The sequence below is a fragment of the Rhinopithecus roxellana genome, chromosome 9 (assembly GCF_007565055.1).
Source record: "Rhinopithecus roxellana isolate Shanxi Qingling chromosome 9, ASM756505v1, whole genome shotgun sequence".
Classification (NCBI taxonomy): domain Eukaryota; kingdom Metazoa; phylum Chordata; class Mammalia; order Primates; family Cercopithecidae; genus Rhinopithecus; species Rhinopithecus roxellana.
In genome coordinates, this window is record NC_044557.1 from 15,671,921 (window position 1) to 15,698,066 (window position 26,146).

Here is a 26,146-nt window from a genome sequence, read left to right on the forward strand (position 1 = left end):
ACTCTGCCTCCCTTCCCATGTCCCAGCACAGCCCAGGGCTCTGCACAGGCCTTGCTCTCTCTGCTTTGCACATTTGCTTGGGCAATGTCCTCCTTCACCACCTCTTCCAGCCACTCTCCACCCAGTCTTCAATGTTCATCTCAAGTAAAAACTCTTCCATAAAACTTTCTTGATTCCCTTACCAGATTGTATTTTTCCCTCTTATAAATCTCAAAAATGCTTTCTCTCTCCTCTTAGGTATATTCATAGCCCGCACTGTATTGCAATATGTATGTATTTGCCTCTAGAGACTATGAACTCTTTGAGGGCAAAGACTATATGTTACTCACCTCTGAATCCCAAAATGCCTCTAACTCAATTTTTTATACAGTGAAAGTAATCATTAAGTGTTAATGATTGATTAACAAGTAATCATTAATTGCCCTTCATCTCTGAACTGAAAAATTTGCAGACCATACAGTAGGCCTTTTCAAAAATGTTCAGTTGCATGTTTAGGGTTTTAGGATTGCCAATTGCAGTTAAAAGGGTTGTCAATCATTAGGATTTCTAGAAAACTGTCAGCTATAGTAACATAAACAGTCTTTTTCCTTATTTGCAGGAGATATGTTTGAAGACCCAGAGTAGATGCCTGAAACGTGAGATAGTACCAAACCCAATGTCCCAGACCTCCTATGTTTTCTCTTTCTTTTCTTTCCTTTTTTTTTTTTAATCAAAGCCCACATCAAACTCCCAGGCTCAAGCAATCCTCCTTCCTCAGCCTACCGAGTAGTTGGGACTACAGGTGCGTGCCACCATGCCCAGTTTATTTTTATAATTTTTGTATCAATGGGGTCTCCCCATGTTGTCCAGGCTTGTCTTGACCTCCTGAGCCAAGTGATCCTCCCACCTCGGCCTCCCAAAGTGCTGGGATTACAGGCATGAACCACTGTGCCTGGTTATTTTTTCTTTTATATACATACATATATATGACAAAGTTTGAGGTGCAACACTAAATCTAACACAGTTTTTTTTCCGTCTTCACAATTTCACAGATAGAAGATTAGTTCTGTGAACCGTGAAAATTTGAGACAGGTCTCAGTTAATTTAGAAAGTTTATTTTGCCAAGGTTGAGGATGCATGCTGTGACACAGCCTCAGGAGGTCCTGAGGACATGTGCCCAAGGTGGTCAGAGCACAGCTTGGTTTTACACATTTTAGGGATAAATGAGACATCGATTGACATATGTAAAATGAACACCAGTTTGGTCCAGAAAGGTGGGACAACTGGAAGCAAAAGCAGGACAACTCAAAGCAGGGAGGGGGCTTCCAGGTCACAGGTAGATGAGAGACAAATGGTTGCATTCTTTTGAGTTTCTGATTACTCTTTCCAAAGAAGGCAATCAGATATGCATCTATCTCAGCAGAAGGATGACTTTGAATAGGATGGAAGGCAGGTTTACACTAAGCAGTTCCCAGCTTGAATTTGCCCTTTAGCTTAGTGATTTTGGGGGCCCAAGATATTTTCCTTTCACAGTTCTTACCGTAGATCTTACCTATCTCAGCATACAATTTTTTTTCTTTTCTTATTAAGTGGAGAACTTTCACCTTTCCACTTAAAGGAAGCATTTGGCAGCTTTTTTTTTTTTTTTCTTCTTCTTTTTGGCATTTCCGAATTGCCAGCATCAACATTCTTGCACTTCAGGGCTGTTACTAAGTAAAATAAGGGTAGCACCTATAATCCCAGCACTTTGGGAGGCTGAGGTGGGCAGATCACTTGAGGCCAGGAGGTCGAGACCAGCCTGGCCAACCTGGTGAAACCTCGTCTCTACTAAAAATACAAAAATTAGCCAGGCATGGTGGCACATGCCTGTAATCCCAGCTACTCAGGAGGCTGAGGTACGAGAATGGCTTGAACCCAGGAGGCAGAGAATGCAGCGAGCCAAGATGGTACCTGTCATGCGCGTCCATGTGAAGAGACCACCAAACAGGCTTTGTGTGAGCAACATGGCTGTTTATTTCACCTGGGTGCAGGCGGGCTGAGTCGGAAAAGAGAGTCAGCAAAGGGAGATAAGGGTGGGGCCGTTTTATAGGATTTAGGTAGGTAAAGGAAAATTACAGTCAAAGGGGGGGTGTTCTCTGGTGGGCAGGAGTCAGGGGGTCACAAGGTGCTCAGTGGGGGAGCTTTTTGAGACAAGATGAGCCAGGAAAAGGAATTTCACAAGATAATATCATCGCTTAAGGCAAGGACCAGCCATTTTCACTTCTTTTGTGGTGGAATGTCATCAGTTAAGACGAGGCAGGGCATTTGCACTTCTTTTGTGATTCTTCAGTTACTTTAGGCCATCTGGGCATATATGTACAAGTCACAGGGGATGTGATGGCTTGGCTTGGGCTCAGAGGCCTCACATTCCTGCCTTATATTAATAAGAAAAATAAAACAAAATAGTGTTGAGTATTGGGGCAGCGAAAATTTGTGGGGGGGTGGTATGAAGAGAGAATGGGCGATGTTTCTCAGGGCTGCTTCAAGCGGGATTAGGGGCGGTGTGGGAACCTAGAGTGGGAGAGATAAAGCTGAAGGAAGATTTTGTGGTAAGGGGTGATATTGTGGAGTTGTTAGAAGAAACATTTGTCGTATAGAATGATTGGTGATGGCCTGGATACGGTTTTGGATGAATTGAGAAACTAAACGGAAGATACAAGGTCCAAATAAAACAAGGAGAAAAATGGGTATTAAACGATTAAGAAATGGGAGGACCCAGGACGTCCTATTAGAGAGTGCCCAAGGGGGTTCAGCGTAATTACTTGCTTGGTTGGCAAGTTTTTGGGCTCTATCCTTGAGTTTTTTTATGTTGTCATATACCAGGCCAGACTGATTTAGGTAAAAACAACACTCTTCATTTAAGAATATACAGAGTCCTCCTTTTTCAGCAGTGAGTAAGTCAAGGCCTCGGCAGTTTTGGAGGACAACTGCAACTAAAGAGTCAACTTGGGCCTGGAGGACTTATAAAGTTTGTGATATGTCTGTGATGCTAGCAGAGAAGTCATTAGACAGGCTACGGAATCATGACAGAGATTGAAATGCCTGCTATTCCAGTACCGAGAGCAATAGTGGAGGCAGAAAGTCCTAAACCGACCAGCAAGGGAATTAGTGGAATAACTCTTTTTTGCCATGTTGGTGTCACGAGGGGAACAGGGAACTCTTTGGTCCCATGTGCAGATTGAATTTTGGGAGTAAGGAAAACTAGTGTGCATGTGCCTGTCCAATTAGCAGGTAGACACACGTAGGTAGAGAGGATCCAGAGGAAGAAGAGACCTTGTGCGAGGCAAAACTGGCCAAACCGAGGAATTATGTCTGACAGGAGGGAAGAAATGACTGCGGTGGCCTTCTCAGACCCTGTGGGAAAGGCCTCTACTTATCCAGTGAAAGTGTCTACCTAGACTAAGAGGTATTTTAGTTTTCTGACATGTGAGTAAAGTCATTTGCCAGTCCTGGGCAGGGGCAAATCCTCGAGCTTGATGTGTAGGAAAGGGAGGGGGCCTGAACATTCCCTGAGGGGTAGTGGAATAGCAGATGGAACACTGAGAAGTGATCTCCTTTAGGATAGATATCCATGATGAAAAGGAAATGAGTGGTTCTAAGAGACAGATTAGCAGCTTGTAACCTACATGGAAGAGGTTATGAAATGACAACAGAATAGAATGGGCCTGTGAGGCTGGAAAGAGATAATTTCCTTGGTCTAAGAACTATTTGCCTCGTGTGGGAAGAGATTCATAGGTGGAAGTTTCAGCGGGGGGAGTAGGTGGGAGTGGCCGATGTGAAGGAGGAAAACTGCCGTGACAGAGAGAAGTTGGAACGCTAGCTGCTTTTTTAGCTAACTTATCAGCATACGCATTGTCCTGAGTGATGGGATCTGAGGCCTTTTGATGGCTGCTTTTTTAGCTACCTTATCAGCATAAGCGTTGTCTTGAGCAAAGGTTGGGGGAAGAAAATAGATTTTCAAAGTTATGAGAACTGTAGAGAGTTGAGCATAGTTTGTGATTTTTAGGGCCTCTAACAGTATTAAAGCAGTGGCAGCCACTGCGCGCAGACATGAGGGCTAGGCTAAAACAGTGAGGTTAAGTTATTCGGACAGAAACGCTACAGGACTCGGTCCTCGTTCTTGTGTAAGAAGTCCGACCGCACTAACCATGCCTAGCAAGGAAAGGAGTCGTTTTGTAGAAGGGATTGGGGTTTGGGAGATTAGCCAGACACGATCAGCTGGGAGAGTGCGTATTTATGAGAATTATGCCGAGATAGGTAACAGATGAGGAAGAAATTTGGGCTTAACTGAAGTGATGGGAGCTGTCTGTGAAGCCTTGCAGCAGTGCAGTCTAGGTAATTTGCTGAGCCTGATGGGTGTCAGGGTCAGTCCAAGTGAAAGCGAAGAGAGGCTGCGATGAAGGGTGCAAAGGAATAGTAAAGAAAGTGTGTTTGAGATCCAGAACAGAATAATGGGTTGTGGAGGGAGGTATTGAGGATAGGAGAGTATATGGGCTTGTCACCACAGGGTGGATAGGCAGGACAATTTGGTTGATAAGGCGCAGAGATCTTGAACTAACTTTTAAGGCTTGTCTGGTTTTAGGACAGGTAAAATGGGGGAATTGTAAGGGGAGTTTACAGGCTTTAAAAGGCCATGCTGTAGCAGGTGAGTGATAACAGGCTTTAATCCTTTTAAAGCATGCTGTGGGATGGGATATTGGCGTTGAGCAGGGTAAGGGTGATTAGGTTTTAATGAGATGGTGAGGGGTGCATGATCAGTCACCAAGGAGGGAGTAGAGGTATCTTATACTTGTGGGTTAAGGTGGGGAATACAAGGGGAGGATGATGCAAAGGAGGCTTTGAACTGGGGGAAAAGGTAGCAATGAGGTGTGGCTATAGCCTAGGAATAGTCAGGGAAGCAGATAATTTAGTTAAAATGTCCCGGCTTAATAAGGGAATGGGCAGGCGGGGATAACTAAAAAGGAGTGCATAAAAGAATGTTGTCTAAGTTGGCATCAGAGTTGGGGAGTTTTAAGAGGTTTGAAAGCCTGGCCATCAATACGCACAACAGTTATGGAGGCAAGGGAAATAGGCCCTTGAAAAGAAGGTAATGTGGAGTGTGCAGCCTCTGTATTGATTAAGAAGGGGACGGACTTACCCTCCACTGTAAGAGTTTCCAAAAGTGTCTGTGATGGTCCAGGAGGCTTCCAAGGAGATGTGGCAGCACACATCTTCAGCCTCTAAGCCGAGAAGGTCTGGAAAGGAGTCAATCAGAGAGCCTTGGGCCAGAGCTCCAGGGGCTCTGGGAGTGGCTGCCTGGCAAGTTGGACAGTCCGATTTCCAGTGGGGTCCCGCTCAAATGGGACACAGCTTAGGAGGAATCCCGGGCTGCCGGCATTCCTTGGCCCAGTGGCCAGCTTTCCGGCACTTGTAGCAAGCTCCTGGGGGAGGAGGTTCTGGAGGAACCCCTGGCAGCTGCGGTTCAGGCGTTTGGAGTTGTGTGCTGGAGATGTGGCTGAGGTTTGTCTCACAGTGGAGGCAAGGAATTGCAACTCAGAAATAAGTTGCTGCTTGGCTGCCTCTACTCTATTATCGTACACCTTGAAGGCGAGGTTCATTAAGTCCTGTTGTGGGGTTTGAGGGCTGGAATTTAATTTTGGGGGTTTATTTAATGTTGGGAGCAGATTGGGTAATAAAATAAAATGCATATTAAGAATAAGACTGTTATGCCCAGACCGCTTGTTCCCCGAAGAAGTCCACCAGAGTCCAGAGTCAAAGCCAAGCGGCAAGGATCTTTAATGCAAGTTCGAACTTGGTCCCTCCTTTCCACAACATACAAGAGGGCCCGGAACAATGCATGCGCTCACTTTTTATAGCTCGAGGTAAACAGGATTTGTCAGGTTACAGAGGAACAAGGCATTTATCTAGGCTACAGCATTACAATTGGTTTACATTTTAAATTATACTTTTAGCAGCTTTCTTATCAGTTCCTGCGCTTTTACAAACGGTTGTACTCAAGGCTGTGATGTGTTTGTGTCGGGCCCAGGAAGTGGAGGCATTGCTCAAGGCTGTGATGTGTTTGTGTCGGGCCCAGGAAGTGGAGGCATTGCTCAAGGCTGTGATGTGTTTGTGTTCTTTCAAGACGGCCTTCTGACCTTTCAGGGTCTAGGGCTGAAAAGCGTCTCAGGGTTGCTGCCAAACAGGTCATGAACTGGGCTAAGTTTTTATATTTGATAAAAAAGAGCCCAAATGCTAACTGACTTGGGAGAGGCAGAATAAGGAAAAAGGAATATTAACCTTGACTATGCCTTTAGCTCTAGCCACTTTTTTAAGAGGAAATTGCTGGGCAGGTGGGGGGGCGGGGGCTAGTCACAGAAGGAAACTGTAAACCAGACCGGGTGTGAGGAGGGGAGGTGATAAAAGGATTATAGGGTGGGGGAGAGGAGGCTGAGGAAAATTGGGACCTAGCTCGGCCTGGTGAGGAGGGGAGAGGTCAGATGGGTCTGTAGAAAATGAAGACTGGAAAGACTCAGCGACGCTTGGGGTTGGGACCAAGGGGACAGGTGGGAGGGAAAGAAGGAAGATTTGGGACGAGTTGCATTGGGAACAGAGACTAGGGAGGGACGAATGTGTAAAAGAATGCCTGGACATCAGGCACCTCAGACCGTTTGCCCGTTTTACGACAATTATTTAGACCTTGTAGGATGGAAAAATCTAAAGTGCCATTTTCTGGCTATTTAGAGCCATTGTCAAGTTTGTATTGGGGCCAAGCAGTGTTGCAGAAGAAAAGGCATTTAGGTTTTAGGTCAGGTGTGAGCTGAAGAGGTTTTAAGTTCTTGAGAACACAGGCTAAGGGGGAAGAAGGAGGAATGAAGTGTGGAAGGTTGCCCATAGTGAAGGAGGCAAGCCCAGAGAAAAGAGAGAGTAGAGATACGGAGAGATGGAGTTCGGGGGTTCTTGCTCCCCAGAAAAGCAGGAAAGGGGTCGGGGATCAGAAATAAGGTATTGGGGCACAAAAATAAGAGGGGATGCAAAAATGAGACATTGGGGTTCTTGCCTCTCCCCCAGAAAAGCAGAGAAGGGGTAGAGACAGGGAGGGTAGGGGTTGGGGTGCTTGTCCCTCCCCCAGAAAAGCAGGACTTGCCGCTTAGGGTGAAGGACCAAGGCAGGTGTCCCTGCAGCGTGGTCAGACACCTCTGAAACGTGGGTCAGTAATCAGAGAGGCATCCCTGCAATGATTAAACACCAAGGGAAGGCTGCCATCCCCAGTTCGTGACTGGCACCTGTGTTTTGGGTCCATGGATAAAACGTGTCTCCTTTATCTCTGCCAGAAAATGAAAGGAATTGAAATTAAGAGAAGGGAGAGATTGAAGGGTGGTGCCAATATTGAAAGGAGAAAGAGGTTGAGGGATAGTGAGAGAGGTTGGAGAAGAGAGTAAAAAAGGGGCCGCTTACCCGATTTAAAATTGGTGAGATGTTCCTTGGGCTGGTTGGTCTGAGGACTAGAGATTTGTAGGTGGATCTTTCTCACAGAGCAAAGAGCAGAAGGACAGGGGATTGATCTCCCAAGGGAGGTCCCCGGATCCAAGTCACGCCACCAAAATGTCAAGTGCGTGCGTGTGAAGAGACCACCAAACAGGCTTTGTGTGAGCAACATGGCTGTTTATTTCACCTGGGTACAGGCGGGCTGAGTCGGAAAAGAGAGTCAGCAAAGGGAGATAAGTGTGGGGCCGTTTTATAGGATTTGGGTAGGTAAAGGAAAATTACAGTCAAAGGGCGGTTGTTCTCTGGCAGGCAGGAGTCACGGGGTCACAAGGTGCTCAGTGGGGGAGCTTTTTGAGACAAGATGAGCCAGGAAAAGGAATTTCACAAGATAATATCATCGCTTAAGGCAAGGACTGGCCTTTTTCACTTCTTTTGTGGTGGAATGTCATCAGTTAAGACGAGGCAGGGCATTTGCACTTCTTTTGTGCACTTCAGTTACTTTAGGCCATCTGGGCGTATATGTGCAAGTCACAGGGGATGTGATGGCTTGGCTTGGGCTCAGAGGCCTGACAGTACCAATGCACTCCTACCTAAGCGACAGAGTAAGATCCTGTCTCAAACAATAGTAATAATAATAATAAAGGTGGCTTGAACACAATCACTGTGATACCACGATAGTTGATCTGATAACCAAGTGGCTACTAAGTGACTAAGGTATACAGCATGGATTTGCATGACAAACGGAGCAGCCTCCTTCCGAGGTAGACGGAGTGGGGATGATGCAAGAGTTGATCACACTACCCAGAACAGCTCAAAATTTGAAACTTATAAATTGTTCATTTCTGGAATTTTCCATTTAATATGTTTGGACCACAGTTGACTGCAGGTGACTGATACCTCAGAAAACATAACTGTGGATGAGGGGGGACTACTGTATTCTAATCTTACTCTCTCCACTCATATTTATTTATTAGGAAATCCATAGACATTCAAACAAATGAATGAACAGCCTGGCTCATGCCTGTAATCCTAGTACTTTGGGAGGTGAAGGGGTGGCCTGCCCCTCCACACTTGTGGGTGTTTCTCGTTAGGTGGAAACGAAAGACTTGAGAAAAGGAATAAAACACAGAGACAAAGTGTAGAGAAAGGAAAGCGGGGCCCAGGGGACCGGCGCTCAGCTTACAGAGGACCCACGCCGGCACCGGCCTCTGAGTTCCCTTAGTATTTATTGATAATTATCTTTACCATCAAAAAGATAAGGGAGTGGCTGGACAATAGGATCATTGTAGGGAGGAAACCAGCAGTAAGACATATGAACAAAAAATCCTTGTAACATGAATAAGTTTAAAGGAAAATGCTGTGCCTTGAGATGTATATGCGACATCTCCATAAACCTTTTAGCAGTATTGCTCCAGCAAGTCCCACCTTATTCCTAAAGGCGGTTTCTCCTCACTCAGTAAACAAGGCACACAATGGGTATTACCCGGAGATGTTCCATAGCCCAGGGAGGGGCAGGAGACAAATGTTTTTCTCTTTCTTGAGATTAAAGAGAATGGTGATGACCTTTAACCATAAGCAGCCTTTAGGCACTTGTTTAACAAAGCACATTCTGCACCACCCAAAATCCTTTTAACCTTAAGTCACCACAGCACATGTCTCTTGCAAGGACAAGGTTGGAGGTAAGGTCACAGTTTAACAGCATCTCAAATACAGAACTAAATGGAGTCTTTTATGTCTACTTCCTTCTATATAGACACAGTAACAGGCTGATCTCTCTTTCTTTTCCCCACATTTCCCCCTTTTCTTTTCAACAAAACCACCATTGTCATCATGACACCGAGATTACATACTTCACAAGGTAATAGAATATCACAAAGCAAGTGGAGACTGGACGAGATCACAGGATGGTGTTAAAATTAAGGTTAAAATTGCTAACGAAATTTTGGGCACGCATAGTCATTGATAACATTTTATCAGGAAATAGGGTTTGAGAGCAGACAACCTGACTGACCAAAATTTATTAGGTGGGAATTTCTTCATCCTAATAAGCCTGGGAGCACTACAGGAGGCCGGGGCTTATTTCATCCCTTCGGCTTCAACCGTAAAAGGCGGCACGCCTCCAAGGGGGTCGTTTATAGGCCTACCCTCAGAGCGCATTCTCTTTCTCAGGGATATTCCTTGCTGAGAAAAAGAATTCAGCGATATCTCTCCTATTTGTGTGCAAAAGGAGAAAAGATATGGCTCTGTTCCGTCCGGCTCACCGGCGGCCAGTTCAAGGTTGCCTCCCTTGTTTCCTGAACATCACTGTTATCCTGTTCTTTTTTCAAGATGCCCAGTTTTCGTATTGTTTAAACACACGTGCTCTACAAACAATTTGTGCAGTTAAGGCAATCATCAGAGTGTCCTGAGGTGACATATATCCTCCTCAGCTTACAAAGAAAATGGTGGGATTAAGAGATGAAAGTAAAGATATAGGAAATTACAGAAGTATTAATTTCGGAGAACTAATAAAATGTCCATGAAATCTTCATATTTTTTGTTTTCCTGCTGTCACCACTTGATTCATCTTGCGAATCAATGGTGCTCGATTGCGGTGTTTCCGTCTCCATGGAGGCGCTTTTCTTTGCATCTCCGATGGGTTCATTGTAGAACTTCAAATGTCTAGTGGGTATCCAAACAGGAAGCTGATTTTCTCCTGGTGAAACACAAGCAAAACCTCTTCCCCAGGTTATCACCTTCCCTATTTCCCATGTCCTATTTTTGTTGTCTTTCCACCAAATCAGTTTTCCTTCATGTGGACTGTTCTTTTTACCAGTAAGATGTTGTTCTGCAGAAGTAGTAGTCTGATTTCTATAAATGTTTAAAAAATTTAAAGTATAGAGTGCTAGATTAAGCTGCATCTGAGGAGAGGTACACTCCTTACTGTCTCCCCCTTTTTTTTGTTTAACTAACTGAGTTTTGAGTGTTCTATTAGTTCTTTCAACTATGGCCTGTCCTTGGGAATTATAAGGAATTCCTGTTGTATGTGTGATATTCCACTGATTTAAGAATTTTTGGAAAGCTTTACTACAATAACCTGGTCCATTGTCAGTTTTAATTTTTTCTGGAACTCCCATCACAGCAAAACAAGATAATAAATGTTTTTTAACATGGGAAGTACTTTCTCCTGTCTGGCATGTTGCCCATATGAAATGTGAATAAGTATCAACTGTTACATGAACATATGATAATTTTCCAAATGAAGGTACATGGGTAACACCCATTTGCCATAATGCATTAGGACACAGACCTCTGGGATTAACTCCTGCCTCTTGAGTGGGCAGGTGTAGTACTTGACACTGGTTACAATGTTGTACAATATTTTTTTGCCTGTTTCCATGTCACATCAAATTTGTTTTTTAACCCTGCTGCATTTACATGAGTCAAAGCATGAAGTTTTTGTGCTTTTATGAATGTAGAGGATACCAGTAAGTCAGCTTTTTCATTTGCTTTAGTTAAAGGTCCTGGTAAATTAGTATGTGCTCGAATATGAGTAATATAAAATGGGAAATTCCTTTTTCTTACAGTTTGTTGTAACAAATTGAACAGCTGGTTTAACTGATTATCCATGCTATATTTAATTAGAGCTGTCTCAACTTCCCTTGTAGCCTGTACTACATATGCAGAATCTGATATAATATTAACAGGTTGATTAAAATCTTCTAACACTGTAATGACTGCAACCAACTCTGTCCTTTGAGCTGATTGATACTGAGTTTTGATTACTCGCTCCTTTGGCCCTGTGTAAGCCGCTTTTCCATTGCTGGAACCATCAGTAAATACTGTTAGAGCATTTTCTAAAGGTTTATGTCTGGTAATTTTAGGTAAGATCCAAGTAGTCAATTTTAAAAACTGGAAGATTTTTGTTTTTGGGTAATGATTATCAATAATTCCCACAAAATCAGCAAGGCCAATTTGCCATGCACCAGAATTGATAAAGGCTTGTTTAACTTGTTCCTTGGTTAAAGGAACAACTATTTTGTCTGGGTCATTACCACACAATTTTATTATTCGTAATCTTGTTTGACCAATTAATGTAGCTATTTGGTCCAAGTACAATGTAAAGGTCTTAATTGTACTGTGAGGAAGGAATGACCACTCCACAAGATCAGTATTTTGAACAATGATGCCTGTTGGAGAATGTGTAGTGGCAAAAATCAAAAGTTGGAGTGGGGCTAAAGAATCTATTCTACTTATTTGCGCTGACTGAATTTTTTCTTCCACTAATTTAATTTATTTTGTTGCCTCTGGGGTTAATATCCTTCTACTATTTAAGTCTGGATCTCCTCTTAGGATAGAGAACAAATTTGACATGGCATAAGTAGGAATGCCTAGAGTTGGCCGAATCCAATTAATATCACCTAACAATTTCTGAAAGTCATTTAATGTTTTTAATGTGTCTTTTCTTATTTCTATTTTTTGTGGCTTAATTTTTCTATTTTCTATTTGCATCCCTAAATAATGAAAAGGATCAGAGGTTTGGATCTTATCAAACGCTATTGTTAGTCCTGCGTTGGCAACCTCTGCTTGCAGAAATGTGTAACAGTCAATTAATTTGTCTCTTGTTTCTGCAGCACATAAAATATCATCAATATAGTGAATGATATAACAATCTGAAAATTTGTCTCTAACTGGTTGAAGGACTTGACCTACGAAAGTTTGACAAATAGTTGGACTATTAAGCATTCCCTGAGGTAATACTTTCCACTGAAACCTGGTGGCTGGTTCTTTATTATTTATGGCTGGTATAGTAAAGGCAAATTTTTTACAATCTTGCTCTGCCAGAGGAATGGTAAAAAAGCAATCCTTTAGATCAATTATAATTAAAGGCCAGTCTTTTGGGATCATGGCCGGAGAGGGCAATCCAGGTTGGAGAGGCCCCATGGGTTGAATTACAGCGTTTACGGCTCTTAAGTCCATTAACATACGCCATTTGCCTGATTTTTTCTGAATTACAAATACAGGAGAATTCCAGGGCGAGAATGAAGGCTCAATATGTCCCTTTTCTAATTGTTCCTTTGTTAATAAATGTAAAGCCTCCAGTTTTTGCTTTGGTAGCGGCCACTGATTTACCCATACCGGTTTTTCTGTTTTCCAAGTTAATGGAATGGGTTTAGGAGGCTCTACAGTGGCCGCTCCTAAAAAGGATAGCCTATTCCTTTTCTTTCTTGATTTTTCTCAGTCTCAATTGGGACTTTAATGCCATTTTCATTTTTTTCTAATCCCTTTCCTGGTATATATCCCATCTTAGTCATGATTTTTTGACTTGTGGGGCTGTATAATGGAGCAGGCATAATGATCTCCGCACCCCATTGTTGTAACAAATCTCGACCCCATAGATTAACGGGAATTGAAGTAATCATTGGCTGAACAGTACTTTCTTGATTATCTGGCCCTAAACAATGTAAAATCATTGTACTTTCATACACTTCTGAGGCAGTGCCTACGCCGACAAGTCTTGTAACAGCCTTTTGTTTAGGCCAATTTTTTGGCCACTGATTTAAAGCAATGACAGAGATATCTGCTCCTGTGTCTACCAACCCTTCAAACTGTTTTCCTTGAATAATGGCCTTACACACAGGTCTGCTTTCAGAGACCAGACTTGCCCAATATGCAGCCTTTCCTGCCCGATCAGTGCTTCCGAACCCTCCTGTTCTTTTTATCTTACTGTTTCCAATTTTAATATAAGGTAGGAGTAATAATTGAGCAATTCTGTCTCCTGGACTGCCACTCCAAGGAATTGAGGAACTAATAACCAATTGAATTTCGCCTTCATAGTCTGAATCAACCACACCAGTATGAATTTGAACTCCTTTTAGATTTAAACTTGATCTTCCTAAGATTAGTCCTACAGTCCCCTCAGGCAATGGGCCGTATACCCCTGTGGGGATTTTTTGTGGAGGCTCCCCTGGAAGCAGAGAGACTGCTTGTAAAGCACATAGATCTACTGCTGCACTGCCACTTGTGGCGGGGGATAATTGCTCTACTGTGATAACTGGCTTATTCCCTGAGACACTTGCGACAGTGGGGGTTGTTTTTCCTGAAAACCCTGAGGAACAAAGGGTTGAATTTGGAATGCCCCAGTTTGTTGCGGGGCCTGAGGCTGGCCCCTCCTCTCGTTTCCCGACAGTGGTTGCCCATTTTTATCAAATTTAGAACGACATTGAATACTCCAATGTTTTCCCTTTTTACATCTTGGACATAGGCCAGGTGGCCCTTTATCTGTTGTTGTAGTAACTTGAGTAGTTACATTTTGCTTATTTGTGACTAGGCAATTCTTTTTTAGATGACCAATTTGACCACAATTATAACATTTTCCCCCAAATGTTTTCACTTGTCCTCCTAAAGCAACCCCTGTGATTGCTTGAGCCATAAGCATAGCTTTATGCATAGCTCCTCCAATTCCATCGCAGGCTTTAACGTACTCTGAGATTACATCTGATCCTGCGGGAACTCTTCCTTTTAATGGCTTAATGGCTGATTGACAATCAGGATTGGCGTTTTCATATGCCATCAACTCCACTATGACTTTGCGGGCATTCTCATCGGTAATTGACTTTTGAGCAGCATCTTGAAGTCTTGCTACAAAATCAGGGTAGGGCTCTTTAGAGCCTTGTCTTATTGTATTAAAGGAAGGGCAGGCAGTTCCTGGGTCTTGGATTTTCTCCCAGGCCCTAAGGCAGATAGCCCTGATTTGCTCAATGGCCTCATTTGGCATTATTGCCTGTTGGTCAACAGTGCTCCAATTTTGACCTATTCCTAATAGTTGATCTGCATCTATGTTAATTGGAGGATTGGCAGTCCTATTTCTTCGGACTTGTACTTGTGCCCCATCAATCCACCAAGTCTTAAATTGTAAAAATTGAGAGGGGGAAAGTGATGATTTTGCCAGAATCTCCCAATCATAAGGAATGAGTCTATGTCCATGAGCAATGGAATCTAATAATGTTCTCATGTAAGGAGAGTTGGGTCCATACTGTTTTACTCCTTCTTTCATCTCTTTTAGCATTTTTATAGAAGAGGACTGATATCTGGCTTCAGCCACGGGAGGCTCTCCCTCTTGGGCCCCTTCTCCAGGTGGTCTTGCTTCTAATATTACTGGGAATTGCCACGCCTCAATATCTCCCTGTTTTCTTGCCTCATCGATACTTTTATGTATTGCACTACCTTGTGTACTAGGCGGTGCCGTAGGATTAAGTCTCATGGTGGGCGGCTGAGGATATGGCACCCTGCCCTGTGGCACTGGAAGTGTTCCTGGCTGTCCATACAGATTTTCTGGGGGCTGCTGATACTGCAGTTCAGCTGGCGGCCAGTATTGATAGGGTACTGGCGGCTGGATCTTACTTTCTACCTGCTGATATTGTGGACACTGTATTTGGATTGGCATTGCCGCGACAGAGACTCTATCTTTTTCTATTTGATCTTCTTTTGGAGTTCGTACTTGTTTAACCTGCATTTGAGGTTCTAAGGTTGCAGGCATCTGAGCTGTTGTAAGAGTTGGCCATCGTGGTTTAGACTCTGATGGCTTTGCTAATTCTAGATCTTTTTTCTCTAATTTTAACGTTTCAGGATATATTACCTCCTGTAATTGATTATTGTCAACATTTTGCGTTGACCGAGCCATTACCAGCTCTGCTACACATTTACAGTGTGAACTTTCTTTTCTTTTCCGGGATTCTATCCCTGCCTCTTTTTCACAATCTACTGCACAGCTTTTAGGGACATCAGAAATTGGAATGCTATCTTCTTCTGTTTGCAACGGTTCTAAAGCTACTTTAATAATGACCCAATCATTCCATACTGTAAGTGGAATGATTTTACCTTCCCTACTTGCTTCTTTTAATTCTTTGCCAATTTTTTCCCAATCTTTTAGATCTAAAGTTCCCTGTTCCGGAAACCATGGACAAAACTGTTCTATTGTTTGAAAGAGCGTATTTAGATTTTTGGTAGACACTTTAACTCCCCCTCTTTTTAAGAGAATTTTTATAAAGCTGCGATAAGAGGCATATTTACTTTTAGTTTGCCCCATTGTTACCCTAGGTTCTTCCGAGCGCACAAGCTTACCGCAAGGCTGACTGTAGACGTACTCGGGAGTCTCTCGTCGACTTGTCCTCAATGACCACGCTCCAGCGTACCTTCACCTTAGAGAAAAGCTTCCACGTTGGGCACCAGATGAAGGGGTGGCCTGCCCCTCCACACTTGTGGGTGTTTCTCATTAGGTGGAAACGAAAGACTTGAGAAAAGGAATAAAACACAGAGACAAAGTGTAGAGAAAGGAAAGCGGGGCCCAGGGGACCGGCGCTCAGCTTACAGAGGACCCACGCCGGCACCGGCCTCTGAGTTCCCTTAGTATTTATTGATAATTATCTTTACCATCAAAAAGATAAGGGAGTGGCTGGACAATAGGATCATTGTAGGGAGGAAACCAGCAGTAAGACATATGAACAAAAAATCCTTGTAACATGAATAAGTTTAAAGGAAAATGCTGTGCCTTGAGATGTATATGCGACATCTCCATAAACCTTTTAGCAGTATTGCTCCAGCAAGTCCCACCTTATTCCTAAAGGCGGTTTCTCCTCACTCAGTAAACAAGGCACACAATGGGTATTACCCGGAGATGTTCCATAGCCCAGGGAGGGGCAGGAGACAAATGTTTTTCTCTTTCTTGAGATTAAAGAGAATGGTGATGACCTTTAACCATAAGCAGCCTTTAGGCACTTGTTTAACAAAGCACATTCTGCACCACCCAAAATCCTTTTAACCTTAAGTCACCACAGCACATGTCTCTTGCAAGGACAAGGTTGGAGGTAAGGTCACAGTTTAACAGCATCTCAAATACAGAACTAAATGGAGTCTTTTATGTCTACTTCCTTCTATATAGACACAGTAACAGGCTGATCTCTCTTTCTTTTCCCCACAGGGAGGCCAAAGCAGGAGGATCCCTTGAGCCCAGGAGGTTGAAGCTGCAGTGGGCTATGTATGATTGGGCTACTGCACTCCAACCTGAGTGGCATAGTGAGACCTGTCTCTAAAAATAAATAAATAAATAAACAAAGAATCCATAAGGCAAAAACCCTGTGCCTGAAAGAACACAAACACATCACAGCCTTAAGCACATCACATTCCCCCAAATGCCTCCACTTCCTAGGCCCGACACAAACACATCACAGCCTTGAGCACATCACATCCCCCCACATGCCTCCACTTCCTGAGCCCGACACAAACACATCACAGCCTTGAGCAATGCCTCCACTTCCTGGGCCCGACACAAACACATCACAGCCTTGAGCAATGCCTCCACTTCCTGGGCCCGACACAAACACATCACAGCCTTGAGTACAACCGTTTGTAAAAGCGCAGGAACTGATAAGAAAGCTGCTAAAAGTATAATTTAAAATGTAAACCAATTGTAATGCTGTAGCCTAGAGAAATGCCTTGTTCCTCTGTAACCTGACAAGTCCTGTTTACCTCGAGCTATAAAAAGCGAGCGCACGCATTGTTCCGGGCCCTCTTGTATGTTGTGGAAAGGAGGGACCAAGTTCCAACTTGCATTAAAGATCCTTGCCGCTTGGCTTTGACTCTGGACTCTGGTGGACTTCTTCGGGGAACAAGCGGTCTGGGCATAACATTTGGGGGCTCTCCCGGGATTCCCCCAAGCCCACCAGACCCCCGGTCAACGGATCTACTAGGATCGATCTGCTAATAGGTGAGCCGGCTCGTCTCTGTTTGTCTGTCTGTGTCTTTTCTAAACCTGTATCTGTAACTCGCGAGGTCTGAAACTGAAGCTGACGCAGTCCTGGCGGACGCGCTATAGGATGGCCAGCGGAGACCGGTGGGAGACGTCCCCCAGCTCTCCTTTGATCTGACTCTGACCCAAGATTTCTGGTGCGCGCTGGCGGCTCTCCTTTGATCTCACTCTGACCCAAGATTTCTGGTGCACGCTGGCGGCTCTCCTTTGATCTCACTCTGACCCAAGATTTCTGGTGCGCGCTGGCGGCTTTCGTTTGATCTGACCCAGATTTCTGGTGCGCGCTGGCGGCTCTCCTTTGATCTGACTCTGACCCAAGATTCCTGGTGCGCGCTGGAGGCTCTCCTTTGATCTGACTCTGACCCAAGATTCCTGGTGCGCGCTGGCGGCTCTCCTTTGATCTGACTCTGACCCAAGATTTCTGGTGCGCGCTGGCGGCTCTCCTTTGATCTGACTCTGACCCAAGATTTCTGGTGCGCGCTGGCGGCTTTCGTTTGATCTGACCCAGATTTCTGGTGCGCGCTGGCGGCTCTCCTTTGATCTGACTCTGACCCAAGATTCCTGGTGCGCGCTGGCGGCTCTCCTTTGATCTGACTCTGACCCAAGATTCCTGGTGCGCGCTGGCGGCTCTCCTTTGATCTGACTCTGACCCAAGATTCCTGGTGCGCGCTGGCGGCTCTCCTTTGATCTGACTCTGACCCAAGATTTCTGGTGCGCGCTGGCGGCTCTCCTTTGATCTCACTCTGACCCAAGATTTCTGGTGCGCGCTGGCGGCTCTCCTTTGATCTGACTCTGACCCAAGATTTCTGGTGCGCCCTGGCGGCTTTCGTTTGATCTGACCCAGATTTCTGGTGCGCGCTGGAGGCTCTCCTTTGATCTGACTCTGACCCAAGATTCCTGGTGCGCGCTGGCGGCTCTCCTTTGATCTGACTCTGACCCAAGATTTCTGGTGCGCGCTGGCGGCTCTCCTTTGATCTGACTCTGACCCAAGATTTCTGGTGCGCGCTGGCGGCTCTCCTTTGATCTGACTCTGACCCAAGATTTCTGGTGCGCCCTGGCGGCTTTCGTTTGATCTGACCCAGATTTCTGGTGCGCGCTGGCGGCTCTCCTTTGATCTGACTCTGACCCAAGATTCCTGGTGCGCGCTGGCGGCTCTCCTTTGATCTGACTCTGACCCAAGATTTCTGGTGCGCGCTGGCGGCTCTCATTTGATCTGACCCTGACCCAAGATTTCTGGTGTGCGCTGGCGGCTCTCGTTTGATTTGATTCTGACCCCAGATTCCTGGAGTGCGCCTGCAGCTGACATAATTTGTTCCCTTGCAGGACCTTTTCCAGACGCCTCTCCGGGCGCCACCGTTTAAAATGGGAAATACCCAGAGCACTCCCCTATCTCTCCTTACAAGTAATTTCAAGGATGTTAAAGCAAGGGGCCGTGATCTTAGTATGGAAATCAGGAAGGGAAGGCTAATTACTCTATGCCGCTCCGAATGGCCTACCTTTAATGTAGGGTGGCCACCCGAAGGGACATTCTGCCTTCCCGTCATCACTAGAGTCAAGTCCAAGGTTTTCCTATCAGGGCGTGCCGGCCACCTGGATCATATCCCATACATTCTTATATGGCAGGACCTAGCTGAGAACCCGCCCCCTTGGCTGTCCCCCTTCCTATTAGCCCCGGAACCCTGCAAGGCACTGGTTGCTCGGCCGCTAAAATCCAAGCAACCGACGGCCCCCCCGCATCCTGTTTTACCTGAGAGCGAGGACCCACTATCCACAGAACCCCCTCCGTACCCCTCTGGACCCCAGGCCCCAGCCCCCCGGGCTGAGCCACGGGAGGGAGCAAGCGAACGGGAGGCGGCCGGAGCTCTCGGATCTGCTGAAAGTGAAAGTAACTCTGAAGGGCCGGCTGGGCGGACGCGGGGGCGTACTTTGCGAGCTAGCCCCCCCCAGCCGCCTGACTCCACAGTGGCTTTACGCCTCCGGGAAATAGGACCCCCAGGTGACACGGGTATCTCCAGGCTTCAGTACTGGCCATTCTCCACTAGTGATCTGTATAACAGGAAGACTCAGAGTGCCCGGTTTTCAGACCACCCCAAAGATTTAATGGCTTTGCTAGATAGTGTCATGTTCACCCACCAGCCTACTTGGGATGATTGTCAGCAGCTCCTCCAGATCTTGTTCACAACGGAGGAGCGAGAGAGAATACAGGTAGAAGCTAGAAAGCTGGTCCCAGGGGACGACGGTCAACCAACTGCCAACCCTGACCTCATAAATGCGACTTTTCCTCTGACCAGACCAGCGTGGGATTACAACACAGCAGAAGGTAGGGGACGGCTACACCTTTATCGCCAGACTCTAATGGCGGGTCTCTGGGTGGCTGCTCGCAAGCCCACTAATTTGGCTAAAGTATACTCTGTTTTGCAAGGAAAGACAGAAAGCCCAGCCAGCTACTTAGAAAGATTAATGGAAGCCTTTAGACAGTATACCCCCATAGACCCAGAGGCCCCAGGAAGTCAGGCAGCTATTGTAATGTCTTTTGTAAATCAGGCAGCCTCAGATATTAAAAAGAAACTCCAGAAATTAGAAAACTTAGAGGGAAAACAGATACAGGACCTCCTCCAGATAGCCCAGCGAGTTTACAATAATAGAGATACTCCAGAAGAAAAGCAATTTAGGGCCACTGAAAAAATGACCAAGGTCCTGGCAGCAGTAGTACAGAAAGAGCATCTACAGCCAGAGAACACTCAACCTAGGCAGTGCCCCAGACATGATAATCTGAGCAAAGACCAATGCGCCTACTGTAAGGAAGTTGGCCACTGGGTAAGAGACTGCCCTAAGAAGAAACAATGAGGACAGGGACCCCCTAGGCCTACACCCGTACTAGTCACTCAAGACGAAGACTAGGGAAGACGGGGTTCGGACCCCCTCCCCGAACCTAGGGTAACTCTGCAAGTGGAGGGGTCCCCAGTCCAGTTCTTGGTCGATACGGGAGCACAGCATTCGGTCCTAGTTAAAACTAATGGAAAATTATCCACCAAGTCCTTATGGGTACAAGGGGCCACAGGAATTAAGAAGTACCCCTGGACGACACAAAGGACAGTAAACCTCGGAGCCAGGAATGTAACCCATTCTTTCCTGGTCATCCCTGAGAGCCCCTGCCCCTTATTAGGGAGAGACCTGCTGACTAAAATCGGAGCACAGATCCATCTCCTCCCTGAGGGGCCCATCGTGACCAATTCCCAAAATCAGCCCGTGCCCATCCTGACTATAACCCTAGAAGATGAGTACCGGCTCCACCAAGAGCAAGTGACCCCTGACCAGGACATAGCAACCTGGCTCCAGCAATATCCAGGAGCTTGGGCAGAGACAGGGGGCTTAGGACTAGCGAAACACCGTCCTGCCTTGTTTGTCGAACTCAAGCCTGGGACAGATCCTGTTCGGGTACGGCAGTACCCAATGCCCCTAGAGGCCAAAGTAGGAATTACGCCCCACATCCGTCGGCTCCTCGACCAAGGGGTCCTTCGGCCCTGTCATTCACCCTGGAATACTCCATTGTTGCCGGTACGTAAACCTAATAGCGGACAGTACAGACCTGTACAAGACTTAAGAGAGGTCAATAAGAGGGTTATGGACATACATCCAACTGTGCCTAACCCGTACACCCTCCTGAGTACTCTAAACCCCAAACACCAATGGTATACTGTTTTAGATTTGAAAGATGCCTTCTTCAGTTTGCCTTTAGCCCCTCAGAGCCAAAAGCTCTTCACCTTCGAGTGGACTGACCCTGAGAGGGGCATAAGTGGCCAACTGACATGGACCAGACTGCCTCAGGGATTCAAAAACTCTCCCACCCTGTTCGATGAGGCCCTCCATGAAGACCTGGGTGAGTACCGATGCAAACACCCTGAAATAACTTTACTACAGTATGTTGATGACCTCCTGATTGCAGCCGAGACCCAAGAAGCTTGCCTCCAAGGGACCAAGGGTCTCTTACAAGCTTTAGGAAATCTAGGATACCGGGCCTCGGCAAAGAAAGCTCAAATCTGTAAACCAGAAGTAACATATCTGGGGTACCTGCTCAAAGGAGGGCGGCGCTGGTTAACAGACGCCCGGAAGCAAACTGTTCTGCAGATCCCCAGGCCACAGTCCACCCGACAAGTAAGGGAATTCCTGGGGTCAGCAGGATTTTGTAGACTATGGATACCTGGGTTCGCGGAGCTGGCTAAACCCTTATATCAGGCAACCCGGGGACAGCAGCCATTTAATTGGACAGAAGAAGCCGAGACGGCTTTCCAACAGATCAAAACCGCCTTACTCTCTGCACCTGCACTGGGACTACCTGACGTCACTAAGCCCTTCCACTTATACGTGGACGAGAGCAAGGGTGTCGCCAAGGCGGTGCTAACTCAGAACTTAGGCCCCTGGCAGAGGCCAGTTGCCTACCTGTCAAAGAAATTAGACCCAGTGGCTACCGGGTGGCGCCCTTGTCTCCGAATGATTGCAGCCACGGCCCTGATGGTACAAGATGCTGATAAACTTGTCATGGGTCAAGAATTACGGGTCGGTACCCCACATGCCATCGAGGGTGTACTCAAACAGCCACCTAATCGGTGGATGAGTAACGCCCGGCTCACCCACTACCAAGGACTACTACTAAACCCTCTCAGGGTAACTTTCCTGTCCCCAACAACCCTAAACCCGGCCTCGCTGCTGCCTAACCCGGACCTGGACACCCCGCTCCATGATTGCACTGAGATACTAGCTCAGGTGCACGGAGTTCGAGAAGACCTGCAGGACCGCCCACTTCCTGACGCAGACCTCGTCTGGTTCACTGATGGAAGCAGCTTCATTCACCAAGGCCAGAGGTATGCTGGAGCAGTGGTGACTTCAGAGACTGAGGTAATCTGGGCGGAACCCTTGCCCCCGGGGACATCGGCCCAAAAGGCCGAACTGATAGCACTCACCCAAGCCCTTACCCTAGGGGCAGGGAAGAAACTGACAGTATATACAGACAGCCGATACGCTTTTGCTACGGCTCACATACATGGGGCCATTTATAGGGAGCGAGGGTTACTAACGGCTGAAGGAAAAGAGGTAAAAAATAAGCAAGAGATCCTAGCCCTGTTAACAGCCCTATGGGAACCAGAAAAATTGGCTATTGTACATTGCCCAGGGCATCAGAAACCAACCACTCCAATTGCTCAAGGCAACTTTCTGGCAGACCAAACTGCAAGGAGTGTGGCAAAGGCTTCCAGTCAACTCCTTGCACTCCAGCTCCCTGATCCGGGCCCCCGGGACCTGCCATATCTCCCTGATTATTCAGAACAGGATCTCCAGTGGATCGACAAACTTCCCCTGAAACAGATCCAGAATGGGTGGTGGACTGATACTAATGACCAAACCATCCTACCAGAAAAATTAGGACAACAAGTGTTAGAACACATCCACCGAACCACCCACCTGGGTGCCCGGCAGATGATAGACCTGATCAGACGCTCCAAGCTCAAAATCAGACATATAGCCGAGACGGCCAGCAGCATCGTGACCAATTGCAAAGTCTGCCAGCTTAACAACGCCTACCCTCAAACCCAGGCTGCAACGGGAACAAGGCTCAGGGGAACTAGGCCAGGTATCTACTGGGAGGTAGATTTTACTGAGATAAAGCCAGGGAAGTATGGGTATCGGTACTTATTTGTCTTTGTAGATACTTTTTCAGGGTGGATTGAAGCATTCCCAACCAAGAGGGAGACTGCTCAGGTTGTAGCAAAGAAAATTCTGGAAGATATCCTTCCCAGGTATGGCTTCCCCGTCCAGATAGGGTCAGATAATGGACCAGCCTTCGTTGCTAAGGTAAGTCAGGATTTGGCTTCCATCCTTGGGGCAAATTGGAAACTACATTGTGCTTACAGGCCCCAGAGTTCAGGACAGGTAGAGAGGATGAATCGGACCTTAAAGGAGACCTTAACTAAATTGACTATGGAGACTGGCGCTAATTGGGTGGTCCTTCTCCCCTACGCTCTGTTCCGGGCCTGTAATACCCCTTACAGACTGGGCCTTACCCCTTATGAAATCATGTATGGCAGACCCCCACCCATGGTTCCCAGCCTAAAAGATGATCTGCTCAAATCTGAAACAGAAAATGTCTCTGAACTCTTATTTTCCCTACAAGCCTTGCAGAAAATTCATCAGGAAGTCTGGCCCAAGCTGAAGGAACTATATGAGACTGGTCCCCCACCGACACCCCATCCGTACCAGCCAGGAGACTGGGTCCTGGTTAAGCGACACCGACAAGATACCTTAGAACCCAGGTGGAAAGGACCACTCCAGGTGCTCCTAACCACACCCACCGCCCTGAAAGTAGAAGGCATCGCGTCGTGGATCCACTACACCCACGTCAAACCAGTGGACCCAACCTCCGACCTTCTTGGACCACTCACGGCAGCGACTGAAGCACCAACCACGTGGACTGTGGACAGAGCTAAGAACAACCTCTTAAAACTCACCCTGCGCCAGCAGCATAGCTCACTGCAAACATGCAGTTAAGCAGTCTAACCCTAGCGTTAGCTGCCCTAGTGGCCACTGGGGCAAACACAAAACCAGTTTCTAATCCCTTTGTCTGGAGATTCTGGCTTTATGAAAACCGAACCCACCCTGGGCAACCTCATAAGCCCGGGAAATTATTGTCCAGTGCTGATTGCTCCCCCCTCAGGGTGCAGTGCCCCAATCTTGCTGAATTTTACTGGTTTTCAAATAGCCGAACCAAAGGTGCCAATAGTATGTTTTGAGTTTGATCAGACTGAATACAATTGTAAACACTATTGGTGGCACCAAAACGCAGGCTGGCCCTACAATTACTGTAGAATGCATTCAGTCAGAGGGTGGCACGAGCGATCCGGGGGGAACTTCTACCGACAGGGTAGCTGCGGCATCTATACTTGGGTAGTTAAAGACCCTTGGAACTCCCGCTGGACCAAGCCTCAACATGGAGCTGTATACTATTCCTCTTCCTCCACGTGGCCTAGCAGTCACCTCTATCTGTGGCGGGGCCTAGTTCAAGTACTGCCCCTGGTTCATGGGAATATCCAATGACAGGAAGACAGACTAACACAAGAGTTACATCCTTTCTCCTGGTTAGAATTATTATGAGAAGGAGTAGAACTTGCTAACCTTACAGGACTTCATAGCTTGTCTGGTTGCTTTCTATGTGCCACCCTAGGGCGCCCACCGCTAACCGCTGTCCCTCTGCCATGGGGATCCTCTACCCAAATTAACAACCTTCAGAATCTCACAAACGCCCCCATTCTTGATGTGCCACTGTACCTGAACCCCAGTCAGGAGAAGTTTCCCTACTGTTTTTCAGGCACCAACTCTAGCCTCTGCAACATCACTGTAACACCCCCCAACACCAACCTGAGGGCCCCGCCGGGCATATTCTTTTGGTGTAATGGAACAATATCTAAGAATCTACCTGGTCCCTCTGTAACTAACCAACTGTGTCTTCCCATTACATTAGTTCCCCAGTTAACTCTCCTAACTGCCGGCGAGTTCCTGGGGTACACCGGTAACTGGACTAGTACCACTATTCACCCAGTCCCTAGACCGAGACCTGCACGAGCCATATTTCTCCCCCTCATTGCAGGAATCTCCCTCACATCATCCCTCATTGCGGCCGGACTGGCAGGGGGAGCCCTAGGTCACACCCTCATAGAAAATAACAAGTTGTACCAACAATTTGCTGTTGCTATGGAGGAGTCGGCTGAGTCCCTTGCCTCCCTCCAACAACAGCTTACATCCCTAGCTCAAGTAGCCTTGCAGAACTGGAGGGCCTTAGACTTGCTCACTGCTGAGAAAGGTGGTACATGTATGTTTCTGAAGGAAGATTGTTGTTTTTATATCAATGAATCAGGGCTTGTAGAGAACCGGGTCCAGCAGTTACGCAGGTTAAGCATAGAAATGAAAAAACAGCAGTTTGCCTCAGCTGCAAACCAATGGTGGAATTCCTCTATGTTTTCTCTGTTAGCCCCCTTCCTTGGACCCCTGCTAAGTCTGCTGTTTCTGCTTACCGTAGGACCTTGTGTTATAAACAAAATTTTGCGGTTTGTCAGAGAAAGGTTTGACACCATACAGCTCATGGTCCTCAGAGCTCAATACCAAACTGTGGACACTGAAATGGAGTCAGACCTATAGGACCCAAGATTGGCTCCAGAGGTACCTGAGAGAGGGGGAAATGAAAGAACACAAACACATCACAGCCTTGAGCACATCACATCCCCCCAAATGCCTCCACTTCCTGGGCCCGACACAAACACATCACAGCCTTGAGCACATCACATCCCCCCACATGCCTCCACTTCCTGAGCCCGACACGAACACATCACAGCCTTGAGCAATGCCTCCACTTCCTGGGCCCGACACAAACACATCACAGCCTTGAGCAATGCCTCCACTTCCTGGGCCCGACACAAACACATCACAGCCTTGAGTACAACCGTTTGTAAAAGCGCAGGAACTGATAAGAAAGCTGCTAAAAGTATAATTTAAAATGTAAACCAATTGTAATGCTGTAGCCTAGAGAAATGCCTTGTTCCTCTGTAACCTGACAAGTCCTGTTTACCTCGAGCTATAAAAAGCGAGTGCACGCATTGTCCCAGGCCCTCTTGTATGTTGTGGAAAGGAGGGACCAAGTTCCAACTTGCATTAAAGATCCTTGCCGCTTGGCTTTGACTCTGGACTCTGGTGGAATTCTTCGGGGAACAAGCGGTCTGGGCATAACATGCCCTAAACAAGTTTACCCTCCAGAGAGCTGGGCTTACATGAGGGTTTTGCCCCTGCTACTGATTCCTAGTCCCAGAAAAATTCCTGTAATGTGGAACAAGTGAT

The 26,146-nt window shown here is 46.5% G+C and overlaps 1 protein-coding gene across 2 annotated transcripts; it reads left to right on the forward strand.

Moving 5' to 3' along the window:
- Window positions 1-17,165: 17,165 nt before the first annotated feature.
- LOC115899640 lies at window positions 17,166-25,578 on the forward strand. 2 transcript variants are annotated; one of them, XR_004059258.1, is made up of 2 exons: window positions 17,166-17,227; window positions 23,436-23,570. XR_004059258.1 is itself a non-coding variant. In XM_030937678.1 (2 exons), the coding sequence occupies exons 1-2, from the start codon at window positions 18,632-18,634 to the stop codon at window positions 23,807-23,809; spliced, it is 1,332 nt and encodes a 443-aa protein (XP_030793538.1). In that variant the 5' UTR covers window positions 17,874-18,631; the 3' UTR covers window positions 23,810-25,578. The 2 variants fall into 2 exon arrangements, 1 of the variants encoding a protein (XP_030793538.1); XM_030937678.1 differs by lacking the exon at window positions 17,166-17,227 and adding an exon at window positions 17,874-19,589 and having other exon boundaries at window positions 23,436-25,578.
- Window positions 25,579-26,146: the final 568 nt, after the last annotated feature.

Coding starts and splice junctions, on each gene's coding strand:
- LOC115899640 (XM_030937678.1), top strand. CDS start 18,632: ATGGGAAATACCCAGAGCACTCCCCTATCTCTCCTTACAAGTAATTTC. Junction 19,590..23,435: donor GGATTACAACACAGCAGAAG/GTAGGGGACGGC, acceptor TTTCCCTACAAG/CCTTGCAGAAAATTCATCAG.